At 39.1% G+C, this 18165-nt stretch overlaps 1 protein-coding gene across 1 annotated transcript in view; it reads right to left on the reverse strand.

Annotated features, from left to right (window-relative positions):
* The window catches only part of LOC100018685 (annexin A8), a 34696-nt gene extending 21421 nt beyond the window's left edge, over positions 1-13275 (reverse strand). The window contains exons 1-5 of the mRNA XM_001371763.5: positions 13151-13275; positions 12957-13003; positions 6442-6532; positions 3840-3934; positions 144-257 (exon numbers count right to left, since the gene is read on the reverse strand). Of these exons, the coding sequence (XP_001371800.2) occupies positions 144-257; positions 3840-3934; positions 6442-6532; positions 12957-12977 (321 nt within the window). The 5' untranslated portion in view covers positions 12978-13003; positions 13151-13275. The remainder of the gene's footprint in view (positions 1-143; positions 258-3839; positions 3935-6441; positions 6533-12956; positions 13004-13150) is intronic.
* Between the last annotated feature and the right edge of the window lie 4890 nt (positions 13276-18165).

Consider the following 18165-nt stretch of genomic DNA (forward strand, 5'->3'; position numbering starts at 1 on the left):
TGGCAAACATTTGTTAACTGCCTGCCATGAAATGGGCAGAAGGTTAAACCCTCTTCCTTGTCGAGAGCTGAAGCCCAAGGCGATGTCTGGATGGGCAGTGTTTCTGCTGGGACTTGTCAGCACTTTCCCATTGCTTCAGTTACCTTCATGGCATCATGTAATTCCTTAGCTTCATATTTGTATGGTGGGTACATGAGGGCAATGATGAGTCTCTCAAACTTGCCGCTCAGTTCAGATTTCAAGGTCTCAGTCAGATCCTAGTGAAAAGATAAAAGTAGAGTAAAAGGATGCTACTGGGGCATGAAGGTGGTACAGTGGTTAGAGCACTGGACCCGGAGTCAGGAAGATTCCTTTTCCAATCTCAGACAGTTAGTAGCTGCGTGACCCTCAACAAGTCACTTTACCCTGTTTGCCTCAGTTTCCTCATTTATAAAATGAATTGAAGGAGGAAATGGCAAACTGGTCCAGTATAATTGCCAAGAAAATCCCAAATGGGGTCATAAAGAGTCAGACATGAGTGAAAAACAACTCAACAAGAAGACTCTGCCTAAGAGAAAACTTGGCTCATAAATTTCCTTGTCATTGCTAATTTTTAGACAAGAAACCATAAGGACCTTGTGAGCTCATCCCCTTTCTTCTTTCTTCTCAGAACCATATTCCCCAGATGCCTCTTCAGCACAAGTGTTCTAGCAGGGGGAACACTGAACCATAGGGATTATTTTTGTTGTTCAGTCATTTCAGTCATGTCTGAATCTTTGTGACTCCTTTTGGGGGTTTTCTTGGCAAAGATACTGAAGTGGTTTGCCATTTCCTTCTCCAGCTCATTTTACAGAAGAGGAAACTGAGGCAAATAGGGTAAAGTGACTTGCCCAGGGTCACACAGCTAATAAGTATCTGAGGTCACATTTGAACTCAGGTCTTCCTAACTCTAGAGCTGGCACTCAATCCATTGTACCATCTAGCTACTTATAGGGATCACTAATACTAGTCAAGTGGAAGGGGATGGAGCACCATTTTATATCCGATTTTGTTAGCTAGTGGTGGCACTCAAGTTTTACCAGCTTTTGACTCTTCTCCAGTCCTTCTGAGTGCTTCTATGACCTCCTATCCTCTGGTATTATTTTTTCACCCAACAAATGTGAGTCAACCTTTTCCCCTTAGGGACCATTAGCAGTGGATATTCTTGGATCACCCCATAGTTCTTGCCCCAGAAGGAACTTGAGTCTATAGCAATGTAGGGAGGGAACCAAGGAGGGGAGGAGGGATGAATGCGTGTAGAGGGAAGTAGAATCCGGCCACCAGGACTTTTTGCAACAGGCAATATATTCCTCAGGACACTCACTCGAGGGCAGATATTTAGAAAGAGATAGCCAGGTCAAGCAAAGGATAGACTAGATCTGGAGTCAGGAAGACCTGCTCTTGAGTCTTGTCTCAAATATTTACTAGCTAAATGGCCATGGGCAAGTCAATTAATTTTTCCTAGTATCAGTTTCTTCATTTGTAAAATGGGAACAATAAGAGTACCTACCTAACAACATTATTGTGAGGATCAAACATATATGAAATGATTGTACCTTTAGAATCTATGTCAGATTGCTTACTATATTAGGGATGTGAATGGAAGGGAGAGAATTTAGAATTCAAGATTTAAGATAAGAGTGTCAAAAATGTTTTTCCTTATATTTGGAGAAAAATATAATATTATTGAAAAGCATATAAAAAGTGCCTTGCAAAACTTAGAAAAAACCATTACTTTGTCATAGAATCAATACTATGTATTAGTTCCAAGGCAGAAGAGTGGCCAGGGCTAGGTGACTGGGGTTAAGTGATTTGCTCAGGGTCACACAACTAGGAAGTATCCAGGGTCGGATTTGAACCCAGGATCTCTGTGTCTTCAGGTTTGGTGCTCTATCCACTGAGCAACCTAGCTATTAAGGTTGCAAAACTTAAAACTATATTAATGTGAGTTATTATTAGTTGTACAGGACCCTTGGGATACTCTGGGAAAGGAGAGTCTTATTTCTATTTGGTGAAATAGCCAGTCATAGGAATGGCTAACGTCATACACTGCCTGCTGCTCTGAGGTTCACCAGTAAGGGCAACTTCCCTTTGAGACAGACAATGAGAAAGTGGATTTCCAATTGAGCATCTATTTTCTTCAGGTCTGAGATAGGCTGACATCATATACACTAATTTTTGGTCTAGGAAACATATCTGTAATTATCGACTTAGTGGGATACTGATTGGTTCAGTAATTTTCCTAGGATTACATTTCAAGCCTACTTAGAGATGGGATTTGAATCCAGGTCCACCCATCTCTAAGGCAGGACCTCTATGCCTTATATTAAAGATATGAAAGGTACGGGGCTACCTTTGGCCATTAGCAGAGCCCAGGACTATGTACTTTCTAAGAACATTCCTTAAGATAAAAAGAGACTGTGCATTATCCAGATATGTTACTGCTGTTGTTGTCATGCTGACTCCTCGATTATTTTGTGTGTTCTTGCTAAAGTCAAAGGAGTGATTTGCCATTTCTTTCTCCAGTTCATTTACAGATGAGGAAACTGAGACATATAGGGCTAAGTGATTTGGCCAGGGTCATACACCCAGTAAGTATCTGAGGCTGGATTTGAACTTAGGTCTTCCTGGCCCCATATCCACTATGCCACCTCATTGCTCCTATTATCCAGATATTGCAACATTCTTTCTGAGATTTCTGTCTTAATTTCTCCACCAATCATAATGATAGTTTGTATTTATATAACCCTTTAAGATTTGCAACACTCTTCACATTATAATAACAACAGTTCTAGTAGCTAGTATTTCTATAATGCTTTAAGATTTACAAAGAGCTTTACACATATTATCTCACTTGATTCTTCCAACAACCCTGGGGGTTTGGCAATATTATTATCCCCATTTTACAGATAAGAAAAAGGGATTAAGTAAGCTACCCAGTGTCACACAGCTCGTAAAAGGGTCTGAAGTTGTATCTGGACTCAGGTTTTCCTGAATTCAAGATCAGAGCTAGTAAAGCAGTTATTATTTCCATGTAATAGTCTAGAAAGTGGAGGTTGTGCCCACAGCTGTGAAGTTGGCTCCTCTTGTTCTTATGTAGAGCTGTGCTACCAAGTGCTTGACCAGGTAAATAATAACAATAACATTAATTCCATAGCACTTTAAGGTTTGCAAATATTACCTAATTTGATCCTCATAACAATCCTGGGAAGCAGATGCTATAATCCCCATTTTATAGATTAGGAAACTGAATTGGACTGAGATTAAATGACTTGCCTAGGGTCACACAAGTAGTGTCTAAGGCCATATTTGAACTCAGGTATTCCTGAATTCAGGGGGGTCAGGGCTGATAACACTATTAGGATTATTCCTGTCTTATAAATGAGTCCTGGAGAGGTTGTGACTTGTCCAGAGTCACAGAAAGTGGCCAAACCAGAATTCACACCCACATGCTCTGACTTCAGTCCAATAATCTTTCCATTGTGACATGTTTTTTTCCTCCCATTGTTTACTTCTACTTGGTCAGAGCTCCCACATACTATTAACTCTAGGCAACAAGCCCTGGGTTCAAATTTGACTACAGACACTTCTTAGCAGGGTGACCCTGGGCAAGTCACTTAACCCCCATTGTCTAACCCTTAGTTCTCTGCTGCCTTGGGATCAATTGATTCCAAGTTAGAAAACAAGCATTTAAAAAATACTATTTGAATTCAGGTCTTTCTGGCTATCAAATACTGCCCCAGCATTGCCTTCTTGCTCTGGCAAGAGAAGGGAGATTTACCGGTCAGTGACTGCTCAGCCATGGGCTGCTCTTTCCTTACCTTTCCATACTGAGCCTTGAATGCTTTGGCGATCTGTTGCCGCTGGGCATTGCTCCTCTTGGTGAGGACATCGATGATGGCCTGCTCATTGGTTCCTGCCCACAGAATGAAGCAACAGATATTTAGAAGAAGAACCTCTTGTGTTGATGCCAGGCCAAGCAGTCGAATAACTCATGCCATATTGCCTGAGTGTTTGCAAACATCCATATCCTTGCAGTCTTCTCAACAAATTATGATGACCAGTAGTTTGGGAGGTTGAGAGGCACAGCCTTTGACTCTCAACTGCAGGACACCAAGGACTGGACAATCTTAGGAGCAAACCTTTAGAACCCGGCTCAGATACTACCTCCTGTGTGAGGCCTTTCTGGACAAGTTTCCCTACTAGGATGTCCCCCCTTTCCTAAAGATACCTTGCACTTATTTTTCTATTTTTTTCTATACTTATAGATATGCATGTTGTCTCTTCTGATATAAATTCCTTGAGATCAGAGGCTATTTAATTTTTGCCTTTGCATTATTCTCAGTATTTAACAAAAGTAGGTATGTAATAGATGCTTATTGATTCACCGATTGAATGATTTATTTCCATATCTCTAGTCAATGCTACTGAAAAATCATTTTGGAGAGGTTAGTGCTGATTTTTAAAGATCTTCTTCAATCCTAGATTAGTCTAATTGTATCAGTCAATGAGAAAAGGTCTCTGGGCCGATAAGAAATTGGTGCTCTATTAGAGAGAAAACTAGTTTCAGAATGAGAAGACTTGAATTTAAGGCTTGGCTCTCCCCCTCTTACTAGCTGTGAGGAAAAAAGCAAGGAATTTATATTTTAATATAAAATTTATACCACCTGTTAGATTCAAAAGTAGGAAGTAATTTAAAGATCATTCAGTCCAGCCTCTTTGTTTTTGTGGTGACAGAAGGCACTCCCTAAGCTTGTCCTACTTCACATCCCATATTTTGCTTGCCTAGGGAACAGGATGTAGGGGTATGTAGGGGTCTCTCTCTCTCTCTCTCTCTCTCTCTCTCTCTCTCTCTCTCTCTCTCTCTCTCTCTCTCTCTCTCTCTCTCTCTCTCTCTCTCTCTCCCTATCTCTCTGTCTCTCTGTCTCTCCCTTTCTGTTTCTCTCCCTTTCTCTCTGTCTGTCTGTTTGCCTGTTTGTCTCAGTGTCTTGGTGGGCTTGGGATTTTGGTTTAGGTATTTTTCTAGATAGGTGAGATTTCTGTCCCCTTCCTTCATTTCCCTTTTTCATGTATCTCCATTTTAATTAAAATTACATTGTTTAGAGCTACTAACAGACTCCTGACTTGAGAGTTAATTTTATAATGGTGACCACAATATTTTACTAATATTACATTTAATGAATTTTATTTTTATTTATCATATTTTATAGATGAGGAAACCAAAAGGAAGCACCTTCCTCAAATCACAGAGCTAGCTAGCTTATGGTAGAGCGGGGACTAGAACCCATATCTCCTGAATCTCAGGCCATTGATCTTTCCATTGTACCATGCTGTGACTCTTCTGCCTCTCTAAAAGTTGTCATGAGAAAAGAATTTTGCTAGCTATAAAGGGCAATGTAAGTGTTACCTATTATCATCAGCCTTAGTTTCTGAAATAACTATTTTTGGTGGCACATAGAAAGAGAGCTCAACTTGGAGTCTGAAAGAAATCTCTCTCCCTTGAGACCTAAGTGTGGGCCACTTCAGTTCTCAGGGTCTCAGTTTCCCCCCTCTGTCCTTTTTAGCTCTAGATCTATAATCATCTCAGACAAATCCCTTCACCTTACTCAGAGGAAATGAAAAAGAAATTTGAGACAATTTCAGGTCTTTCCCCAAAGCAAAGAGTAAAATGTTCGTAATAGGCAGAAAGTAAGATGAGTTGCTTGGAATTTAGCATTATCAATCAAGCTGATCTTGACTCAAGGACCTCATTGTGAGTGAACTGGACATGTCTGTTTCTTTGCATGGAATCCTTAGGAGATGGCTTTATCTAACTATTTCTACCTCCAAACTGCTGGCTGTTACATACATGGTGAATGCACACACACAGTGTGAACACAACACACATGGGTATACATGCATGTCCATGTATGAACATATAAATATACATGTTTATATTATATATGCATATATAGAAATCAATATGAATTATTAAATCAAGTTGGTTTCAAATGGAAATATTAATATAAACTTATATGTTTATATTATAATAGAATTACTATCATATTATAATCTATAAATAATATATATTATAATCTTTCCATAGAAATTCATATTGATTTAGTCAAAATCTGTGATTTCATCATTGTATTGAGCTCCCCAAAGAAACCCCATTTACAATGAAGATCTGCAACGTCCTAGCAATTTATAATCTTAGACATTTGCCTGAGGGACAAAGGAACTTGGCCTGAATCACCCAGCCACCAGGTATAGAGGCTGTAGTCAAATCCATGCCTTCCTTGGCTCTTTGTCCAAGGTTGGTTCTCTAGTTCCTATCCCATGCTCTGTTATAATAGTTATTTCTTTGAAAACAAATGAAAAAACTTAATATTATTTTTAAAACATTTTTTTTCAAAAGGAGGTCTGACCAGATGGACAGCTTACCAATTCCTTTCATGGCCTTGTACAGTGTTTCAGCGTCAGGTTCAGGGTTAAAGTTAGGGATCCCTTTCACGGAGATACTTTCTTGCTCAACCTGGAAAAAATCATGAACTCATCATCTTGATTATAGCCAGCCCAACCCCACCATCAGTAATGATATCTCTGAGCTAATTGGTTTAGTATTTAGCATACTCAAGGGTAGTCAATAAACAGGGGCTATACAAATGACAGTTATTTCTCTTCCTTGGAGATAGTTGAGTCCCTTCCTTTCCCATTAGATAGATTCATCTTCCTGAGTTCAAATCTGACCTTGGACACTTACTAGCTGTGTGACTCTGGTCAAATCGCTTAACCCTGTTTGCCTCAGTTTCCTCATTTGTAAAATGATCTGGAGAAGGAAATGCAAAATGCATTCCAGTATCTCTGCCAAGGAAACTCCAGTTGGGATCATAAAGAGTCAGACAGGACTGAGCCATCACAAGGCTCCTTTCAGGAAAAAGACTTGAATTAATTTCCTTTCTCACAATCAGATAGATGCTGCCTTTTTTACTCTGTTCGACAAGGATTGATTAAGTACTTGCTAAGCAACAGACATCATGGCTAGGTGCTGGGGACAGAAAGCCAAAAAAACCCGAGTTTCTGCTTGTAGAGGCAGTTGCTGTCCTTTCATTCCTCCCCCGCCATTTTCCTTCTCAAACTCTCATTCCCCTAATCCCCATCTTTCTCCCTAGGTTTGTTATATTTCTCTTGTTCTGCAAGTCTTTAATGTACTTAGTAGGTTACGTTTCTCTGGTTTGTGTCTTATCCCTCCTACTAGACTGAAAGCTCCTAGAAAGCAGGCACCATACATACCTCAACTAAGCTTTGTAGCTCTTCTGCCACTTAACGTAGTGGGCAATGTAGCTTAGCGACTTAGTAAATGTGTGTTGAATGTATGGTCCTAATAGATAGGTCCCTCCAAATTTCATTGCCCTTCTGGGTTTATGAAATGATATTCAAGGAAAGCAAATTGCCTAAGTACTAGGAGAATGGAAAAATCTGCCTACATAAAGGTATAACTTGTTGGGCATGATCTCAGTTCTTTGCATTTGGAGAGGGAGTGCCATTCCTCCAAGTTCCAAAATAGAAGAAAAAAAAAGGTTCCCAGATAATCTCTAGCAGTATTTTTTTTTTTTGGAAAATATTTAAGGGTCTCCATTCATTTTCAGTTAACACCAAATTCTTTTCCAGATCCTTAAAATTATAATAGCTAATATGTATATAGCATTTCAAAGTCTGTATAGTACTTTACCAATATTAAACCATTTTGGGAGGTAAGTCCTATTATTATCACCTCCATTTTATAGATGAGGAAACTGAGGTACCAGAGTCATACAGTAGGTCTCTGAAGCTGGATTTGGGTTCAAATCATCCTGAATCCAGATCCAGTTCCTTAATATTCTAAGGAGGGTATTAAATTCTAACATTTTAATTTGGGGCTGCTTCTCAAATAATATTGCTTATGTTTGTTTGTATTTCACCTTTTTGACATCACTACATTCATCAGAGTTCATTAGATGTTGTTTAGTACATTTTACTAAACTCTACCTATCTCAGACATCTAGTAAAATAGTACAGATTATATCCTCGTGACAACAGAGAAAATAGCAGAGAACCTTCTGGGACTGGGGCAGGGAATATTCTTTTTTTAAAACCTTACCTTTGGTCTTAGAATCAATACTAAGGAAGCCCACAGGACCCAGATAATCATTACTGAATTATTCTCCAAAAAATTATGATATAATGCCTCAAAACAAATTTTGGCACAATCCACCAAAAGATGAGGTGAAACAATTTTTCAGCCCAGAACTAAGTATCAGTTCCATGGAAGAAGAGCAGTAAGAGTTAGGGAACTGGGGTTAAAATGACCTGTCCAGGATCATACAGCTAGGAAGTGTATAAACCCAGGATCTCTCATCTCCAGGTATGAATCTCTATCCAATGAGTCACTTAACTGCCAAAGGGAACATTCTTGGGCACAACTCTGATCATGTTACTTCATTGTTAGAAAACTTGCTGCATGAAATTCTGAAGAATAGAATGAGCACAGCCAAGTGAACATTTAATTCAACAACAGAAATATTGGTTGAAAAATGACTTGTATGTAGCCACCTCCAGAGAAAGAACTGATAAACAGAAATAAAAAAACATAGTATTTTATATGCATATTTCTTGTTGTCAAATGATGCCTTCTCTAATTTGGGGAAGGGAGGGAGGGAGGAAGATACCTGGGAATTTTAATGTAACAAATGCATTTTAGATATGTTTGCAGTGGCTCCCCAATGCCCACAAAATAAAGATTGAGTTCTTCAGAATGGCATTCAGTGCTATTCATGATCTGGATGCCCCCTATCTTTCTTACCTTACCTCCCACTATTCCTCGTTTACATACTTCTAGCCAGACTGAGCTCACTGTGCTACAGATCTGTCTCTCACATTCCCACTCCTTCTTCTCTTGTCATTCTCTTCTCTATATTTGGAATCTCCCTCTCTTCCACAACACAGATCTCCTTCTGTTGAAGTTTTAATCTTCCTTAAAAGTTTATATCAATTGCCATCCTGTACATGAAGCATTTCCTTCTTCTTCTTTTTTTGGATAGGACCAATAATTTCACTGACACAAGGAACTTTCTCTTCTAAAACTGGTTAATGTCTGTTCTACAACAAAAAACTCTTAGAGTATTGCCTGGGGGCCCATAAAAATTAAGTAATTTGTTCAGGGTCACACAGCTAGTATGTACCTGAGGCAGGACTTGAACCTAAGTCTGTCCTGACTCTTAGGCTGGCTCCCTAACCACTATTACACACCATCATGGAACTGCCTGGTCAGAAACATTCTTAACTTAGCAGCACTCATAGGCCACAGCAAGGCATAAACAATATAATATTTTGATTATAGAAGTTTCTTGAAGTGCTTTGGCTAACTTGCTAGGCTCTAAGTACCTTGAGGAGAGAGTCCATGTTTTATTCTTCTCTCTTTCTAGTTTAGCACCTAGTCTAGAGTCTTACATTTAGTTTTGTTGTTATTCAGTTATGTCTAAGTCTTTGTAATGCCATTTAGTTTTTTTTCAAAAACATGGAAGTGGTTTGCCATTTCCTTCTTCTGCTTATTTTCAGATGAGGAAACTGAGGCAAATGGGGTTAAGTGAATTGCCCAGGGTCATACAGCTAGGAAGTATCAGAGGCTGGATTTGAATTCAGGTCCTCCTGACTCCAGACCTGAGCCCTTTCCACTACATCATCTAACAGTCTTGCATTTAGTAGGTGCTTAATAAATATTTGATGAAATAAATTGCTTTTTGACTTTCCCATTGGGGAAAAATCTTTTTGTCAAGGGTCAACTGAAAGGGGGGGGCTGCAAAGGGGCAGGACATTGAATCCTTGTGGAAACTGGGCTAAGGGAGCCAAGGTCTCACCAAGACAGACCCTGTATCATGTGCAGTATCTTGGCAGAGAAAGATCCTACTTCTATATTTTGTTCCGGAGTAGATCTAGGAATAAACTTTGTTTTCTTGAAAACAACCCTACTTTATTTTGTTTTTGTATATAGCTTTCGAGCACTTTCTCACGTATTATCTCATTTCCACCCTCACAAGAACTTTTCTCAGTAGGTGGGGGGGTATTTTCAGTTCCATTTTACAGCTAGAAACTGAAGCTCAGATATAATAGAGGCGACTTACTTGAGGTCAAACAACTAGGACCCAGTAGGTATGTGTGGTGGAGATGAGTCAGTGGAGTAGGGGTAGGGTGTGCATAGGTGTGAAAGTGCTTTGCTTATGGCATATTGAGTATTGAGTGTCTGTGTGCTGTGTGTGCATGGGAAGGTGGTTGTGCGCTCTTTGGTGTGGCATGCATGCTAGGTGTGGTTCTCTGGCATGCTTCAGGTGTGCCAGTGTGCTTGGTGTCTGTTACAGAGAGAAGAGCGCTGGGAACAGAGTCAGTTTGGTGCCCTCATCCTCTCTCTCTATCCCTCCTGGCCACAAAGATTGCCCAAGAATTCTGCCTCAGAAAGGCATTCCTGCCACTCCTTATTTCGTTTGCCCTTAGGAATGTAGGCTGGTCTACAATCCTCTCTATGTTTTCTGGGAAAGGGCTGCTAGGATGGAGTTTCCCTCTATCTCTCTCATTCAGAATATGGCTCTGTTCTCTAGTTGGCTAGGGCCATTCATTGCAAAGCCTTCCTTTGGTGTCTGGCCAGGGGGGTTCCATCTTGGATGGCGTTCACTTGTCTGGAGGCTAAGGCTAGGGCTGGCGACTTATTAAGCTCTCTTACAGATTTTCAAGATTGATATGAAAAAGACTTTGCTGCTGGGAGTGAAGTGAGGAAGAAATCTGAAATTTACAAAAAGAAGTGTGATTTAGTAGACCCAAACCCAATCTTTCATCCCCAGTGTGCTCATTCATTTTTCCATAAAACCACTTTGCCTTTTAATGTGAAGCAACTGCTTAAAGAGACTAAGTAACAGACATAGGCACTAGCAATTTCCCAGGGTTTTAGAGGCCGATCCAAGCAGGAACATTTTATAGAATAAATATGAGTCAGCCAAACGTGTACACATTAACAAAGTTTTTAATAACATTACAAAGGAGATTGTCTGCCTCTTTGCATTCTCTCATTAAGTGAATAGAAGCTAGTGAAAAAAACCCCAAACCACCAAATAAAGCTGCAGTGGGCAGAACAAGAAAGATGGGAAGAAAGGAGAGAGAGAAGGAAGGAGACAGGATGGAAGGGATAAAGAAAAAGGAAAAAAAGGATGGGAGAGAGAGAGAGAGAGAGAGAGAGAGAGAGAGAGAGAGAGAGAGAGAGAGAGAGAGAGAGAGAGAGAGAGAGAGAGAGAGAGAGAAAGTTTTTTTAAATAAGAAGGAAGTTCAAGTCCTGACTATGCCCAGAGGGAGCACAGTTTAGTAATTTTGGAGCACAGAACTTGGTTTCAAGGTTTGACTCTCACACTTAGTACCTTGGGCAAGTCACTTATATTTTCTTAGCCACAATTTTCTCATCTGCAAAATCAGTGAAGGGGGGCGGGAGGCAGCTAGGTGACTCAGTGGACAGAGAGCCAGGGTTGGAGATGGGAGGTCCTGGGTTCAAATCAGACATCAGGCACTTCTTATCTGTGCCACCCTGGTAAGTCACCCCCCAATATCCTAGCCCTTATCATTCTTCTGCCTCAGAATCAATACTTAGTCTTGATTCTAAGACAGAATGGAAAGGTCTTTTAAGAAATCAATGAAGGGGATTGGGTCAGGTAATGTCCAAGATTCCTTTTAGCTCTATACAAGCCTTTCTTCTGACCTACACAAATCCTTTCTCCCATTCCGGTACTCAGCAAAGCTCTGTATCCAGGGATAATTTAGTCTTTGAACTGAACAAGTGCTTTCACTGATGAGGAAACACCCTCTGCTAAAGCAGATCAATACCTCCTATTCCAATTAGTCTTGGAAAGTTTCCTTGGGGACATTAAGAGGTTAAGGGTCTTAACTGATTTACCCAGGGTCACAGCCAGTATGAATCAGAGGTGGAATTTGAACCTAGCTATTCCCACCTGCAAGGCTAACTCTTTACTCATAGCTTCTTCTGCCTTTCAAGCAGAAAAAAAAAACCCAAGACCCAGTTCCAGTTTTCTGGACTCACAAGCCATTTTCCCTCTGCCTTTTTGAGCTCATTTTCTTCATCTGTCAAATAAGATATTGTAGACTTAGAGTCAGAAGGCACCTGAAAGGTCCAACTTCTTTATTTTACAGTTGAGGAAACTGAGGCTCAGTGAGGTCTAGTGACTTGCCCAGGGTCTAAAAATACTTATACAGTTACAGTGCTGTTGGCACACCTAACGAGATAACATTAAGCACAGAGTGTTGTAGCCATAAAATGCAATACAAAAATCATTTTTTATTTCATTTGCACCCTCTTGGTCTCCGTAAGCCTTTCTTAAAAAAGAAGCATAGATTTTTTTTGCCTGGATAATCTTTGGGGCTTAAGTCTTGCTCAACCTACCATAGTCTAACAGATCAAGACGGAGCTGACTACTGGAAGAAACAGAGGATCAGGACACTTTTCATTAGCAATCCCTTTTCTAGTTGGTTAGATTGATTCTTTTAATCCAAGAATTTTCTTCTTTTTTTAAATTTTAAAACAATATTTTACTTTTCCTCTATTACATGGAAAACAATTAAAAACATTTTAAAAAAAGTTTTGAGTTTAATCCAATGATTCTCAATCTTTTTTGTACCCCTTTGGTAATCTGGGGAAGCCTGTGGATCCATTCTCAGAATATTTTTTAATGTATAAAAACAAAAATATATAGAATTACAAAGGAAACCAATTATATTGAAATATAGTTTTCAAAATATTTTAAAAACAAAGTTTTTGATAAATAGACAAGGCCAGGGACTCGGGGATCACATGTGACAACCAACTTCACCCTATTTTCTATATCAGGTAGGACTGAAGGCATTTTCACACCAACATTTTATTGACTTACCCAAGCTTTCCACCAAGCCATTGTCTTTAGTCCAGTGACCCCTTTACCTAGTGAAGAAGTGAAGAAAATGACAAAATAGCATTATCTAGATTGTAGCTATGTACTTTTAGGATTATGGCAAAACTGTAGGATACATAGAGGGACCCCAATTCCCTCCACTTCCCACCCCTATCCATTTCCTTTGACCAACTTACCAGTTATAAATCTGTCTCAGAAGGCTTAGTTTCTCCAGACTATTGGGACACAGGACCGCAATGGGCTCTTCCCTCTTCCTGTCTGGGACAGGCAGCTCCTTTCTATACTTTCTCCAGGGCCACACCCTTCCACCAGACTGGGTGTGTTTCTCAGAAATGACTTCACTGCAAAATAATTTTTCCTGTTTGAAACACCCACAGCTATAAATCAGGTGATCAAATGTAGTGGCTATTGGGAAATATTCCTATTTAGAATGGTGCCCCAGAGAAGAAAGGGAGATCAGAGATAGCTCAGATTTGACCCCTTTGTGATACTGATCAAGGGATTGCCATCTAGAGTGAAGTGACCAGAATTCACCTTCATAAACCATATGTTGCCAGTTTCTCAATGAAGGATGGAAACAAAACCAGATCTTACAGACAGAAGGGAATTGAATTAGTGAATTTACAAACATCTATTGAGCACTTACAATATGCAGAACATTATAGTGTGGAGAGATTCAAGAGAAATGGAAAGATTTGGTCTCTGTCCAGGAGTTTTCAGTCTAATGGGGAAGGTTTTGGGTACCATATGCAATCTATCAAGGGTACCATATGAAATCCATCAAGTGATATTACTAATTACCCAACACTACATTAAAACAATGACAGCAATATATTGATTAGTGCCAAACAATATATAGGTGGTGGAGTGGAAAGAATGATGATTTTAGACTCAGAAGACTTAGGTTTGTTCCAACTCCTCCTTTGTCTAGTTGTGTATATGTGGGTAAATCATTCAACATTTCTGAGTTTCTGGGTTTTCTCATCTACAGGATGGGGACAATGCTTTGCTGACCTTAGTGGGTCATTTGGAAGATCAGATAAGTTAACAACACAAATTGCCCTTTGCCCCTTTATCCATGTGGGTTGTTAGCTAGCTTCCTTAGGAATTAGGATGTTCTGGTTATTTTAGTTTTTCAGTCAGTTAAGATTTAACAACATGCCTCTCTTCCCTAACCCAGGTTTCAATCAACCCTTGTTGTTTCCAGATCCACACCCTCCACTGGGGATTTAGGGGCCAGGGTTATAGCTGATAGTCTAGATTCAAGAATTAAGTCTATGTTCAGAGTTTTCAGTCTTCCTCTCTACCCATAGAATATTCACACAATCTTTACTTGTGCCTTGGGGATATATAAACAAGGGAGCCTGATATTTCTTTTTCTGTGGATGGGGATAGCTTACTGTTTTGGGACTGGTGACAAAAGCAGACAAAGGCAGGCCCCCAGCCTTCTCTAGTTTAGTGGTCTTTCCCCTTAGCAGCCTTTCTAGCTCTATTTGTGCTTGTGTAGGGAAGAAGATAGATAAAATTTTTTTTAAGTGTGTATCTCTACTGTGTGCCAGGCATTGTGCTAAGAGCCAGCAATACAAAATACAAGCAAACATGTTGGTCACTATGTACAAGGTTACATTCTAAAGCAACATGTAAAGAAGGCAATTAGGTGGCACAGTGGATAGCATGCCAGGTCTGGAGTAAAAAAGACTTGAGTTCAAATTCAGTCTCAGATATTAACTGTGTGATTCTGGGCAAGTTGTTTAATCTATTTGCCTCAGTTTCTTCAACTGTGAAATGAGAAGGAAAATGCAAACCATTTTGGTATCTTTACCAAGAAAACCCCAAATGGAATCATGGAGAGTCACTCATGACTGAAATGACTGAGCAACAACAACAATAACAAATAAAGAAGAGATATAAAAGGGGGTGTTGGTGAGGGTGGTATTAGTATGATGTAGCAATGACCCCCAAATGGCATTGAAGGACTGGTTCCAGGAGAGGAAAAATTTATAAAGGCTAAAACTTAATGATCAGAGCTTAATATCCCAGAATGGAAATCCAGGGTCATTGGAGTAAGATTCTAGAGTTTAAGATCACTAAAGTCAGTTTCTTTTTCATATTTAGCATCTAAGAAGTCTAGTTCCTGGGGAAGTCAGGGCAGGAATGGTAACTCTAGCACCAAACTGATGGATGATTTTGTGAATGGAACTGAAATCCCCTCACAGTTTCATGTTTGAGGAAAAAGGGGCCTTAGAGTTCATCTCTTCTGATTTTATTTTACTGAAGAGAAATGAAAGTTAGTTCATAGAGTTGGAGCTTCCTTGAGTGGTTGGAGACTTTTCCATTCTTTACGATCCAAGATAGGTGACTTTCTTGAGATTTCTTCCCTCCAAGAACCTGAATCTGTTAGCTTGGCCTCTAGTGGTCACTCGCTCAGCAACAGTAAACAATCTGTCTTCCAAGGATGATCTTTACCAACTTTGACTTAATTTCCTCACTTTCTACCCCTACTAGTAATAACCCTAATTCTAAGGCATTTACTAACATTGACCCTTACGAGCTTTCTTTTGGTAACCACAGCATCTTCTGGGAATGATTTTTTTTCCAATTCAAATTAATAAGCATTTATTAAGTGTAAGGCTATAGACCTAGCATCCCAAGTGACTCAGCCACACTTATTTCCCCAGATGAATAATCATTAATACTAATGATGTCTTTTGTCCTTCAAATTTCATCACAGGAGAAATTCCCTTTTTCTTCTTATGCAGGGAAGGATGGCATTGCCTAGGGATCTGCCATCCTTGGGCTTTTTCATGGGGCTCCAAACAAAATTCTGAAGTATCAGATTCTTTATTTGGGAATTAGCCTATTTGTGGCTCTATTTAACTCATCTGATTTCATATAGGGGGAATTAGGACTAGATAAGAAATCATGGTCTAAAGAGGTTTTTGATAAAACTTTCCTTCTTTGTAATATTAGCTCTGAAAGATCAATATTACTTTCTGCATATGAAATCATGTTTGCATACCAAACCTCACGTTTGCTTCTTGGTGATCTATTTCTTTTATTCCACAGAGACCAGATTGGCAGTGGATATAATGGTGAACTTGGAGTCAAGAAGACTTGTATTCAAATTAGAATTCATGTTTACCAGCTGTGTGACTGGGGAAAAGCCTTTCACTCTCACTGAGCCCAGGATTTAGCTATTTTTCTACATGAAAGGAGATACATTACTATCTGTCTTTCTATCATGCCCTAAGAACCATGAGGCTTTTTAAATTGGATCTGCAGTTATGTCTCCCTATTAGAATATGTGATCTTTCTCAACGGGGATTATCTTCCTTAGTTATTTTCATCTTCCCTTTAACATAATGATTTGCACATATTAAACATATAATAAATACTTTCCCATTCTTCAGCTGAAGGTGCTTCCATACTGGGAAGTCCTCAGTTATGTATCTTTTCTTGCACTCTGGGAAAAAGTGGGAATTTCCAAGTCTTTTAGGAATTTTTTCAATGTAAATGAGAAATTCTTCATCTTTACTTTCATTTGATCTAATTTATAATATTTATAAGACTATCACATTCTTGGCAAACATTACTTTGTTGAATTTATCAACGTAACTCAAGATCCACTCTGGGTTACATAGACACACAAAAATCAAATTTCTGTTTGGTAGAAAAGACTTTGGACCATGGCAATCATTTTTGAATTTGCTGACGTACTTATGACACTGTCACTGAGACCTAAAAGCTTACTGTTATTGGTAATTCAATACTTTTATAGCACTTTCTTTAGAAGACAAGGATATTTCTGAGTGATTTTTAAGAGATGACTGGCAGGTGCTCTTTTGTTGGTGTTCAGTCATTTTAGTTGTGTCTGACTCTTCATGACCGCATTTAGGGTTTTCTTGGCAAAGATACTGGAATGGTTTGCCATTTCTTTCTCATTTTACAGATGAGGAAACTGAGGTAAAAAGGGTTAAGTGAATTACTTAGGATCACATAGCTAGCAAGTAAATGACATTAGATTGGAACTTAGGAAGATCAGTCTTCCTGATTCCAAACTCAGCTCTCTATCTATCTTGTCACTTCGCTGTCTATGTATTCATGAACATTTCCCAATGACTTAGAGAGACTGTCATTTTTGCTTGCTTGTTTGTTTTTACTATTCCAAAAAATCCTGTAGTTCTATTATTCAAAGAAACTTCATTTGCTCCTAAAAGATTAAGACTTTTTATTCCATAAGGCATGTATTTAGGTTTAAGAGAGAGGGGCTGACAGGTCAAGATGGCGGAGTAGCAGTATGGAAAACTGAAACCACTTTGAGAATCCTCTCAAACCAACCTAAAAAGAGCACCTTGAAACAAATAAAAAGTCACAGAACCAACAAGGGGACAGAGTGAACTTCATCTTCATAAGGAATGTATCTGACAAATTCATTTTCCTAAAACATGCTGAATTTATTCCTTTGTGTTAATTTACCATCCTAACCTAATGACTGTTGGCATAGTCTTGTCCTCTTTCATTTCTTGTGGTGTGGAGTAACAATACTGGGCATTAAATAAAAGGACTTGGGTTCAAATTTTGATTCTGACACTTACCTACAATGTTGTGTTGTTTTCAGTAATGCCTGACTCTTCATGACTCCATTTGGGGTTTTCTTGACTGAGATACTGGAGTGATTTGCCATTTCCTTCTCTAGCTTATTTTACAGATGAGAAAACGAAGGCAAACAGGGTGAAGTGACTTGCCCAGGATCACACAGCTAGCAAATATCTGAGGCTGGATTTGAACTCATGAAGATGAATCTCCCTGATTCTAAGCCCAGAACAATTTATACAGTGATAACAGCAATATAGAGAAAAACCAATTTGATAGATTTGAGAATTCTGATCAACACAGTGATAAAGCAGGGATCCAAAGAATGAAAATGAAAAGATGAAACATGCCACTCATCTCCTGACAGAGAAGTGATAAACTCAAGGTGCAAAAAAAGGCATATATTTTCAGGCATGCCTAATGTGGGAATTAGTTTTGTTGGATTCTTTACTTATGTCTTAGGGATTATATTTTTCAGATTTGCTTTTTGAAATTGGTTAATTGGATGACTAATGGGAAGGATAGATTAATTTTTAAAATGTAAATTAAAAAAAGAGAATAATAAAAAAATTTAAATATGTCAGGTTAGGGGGATGGA

This window comes from Monodelphis domestica, chromosome 1, assembly GCF_027887165.1.
Source record: "Monodelphis domestica isolate mMonDom1 chromosome 1, mMonDom1.pri, whole genome shotgun sequence".
Classification (NCBI taxonomy): Eukaryota; Metazoa; Chordata; class Mammalia; order Didelphimorphia; family Didelphidae; genus Monodelphis; species Monodelphis domestica.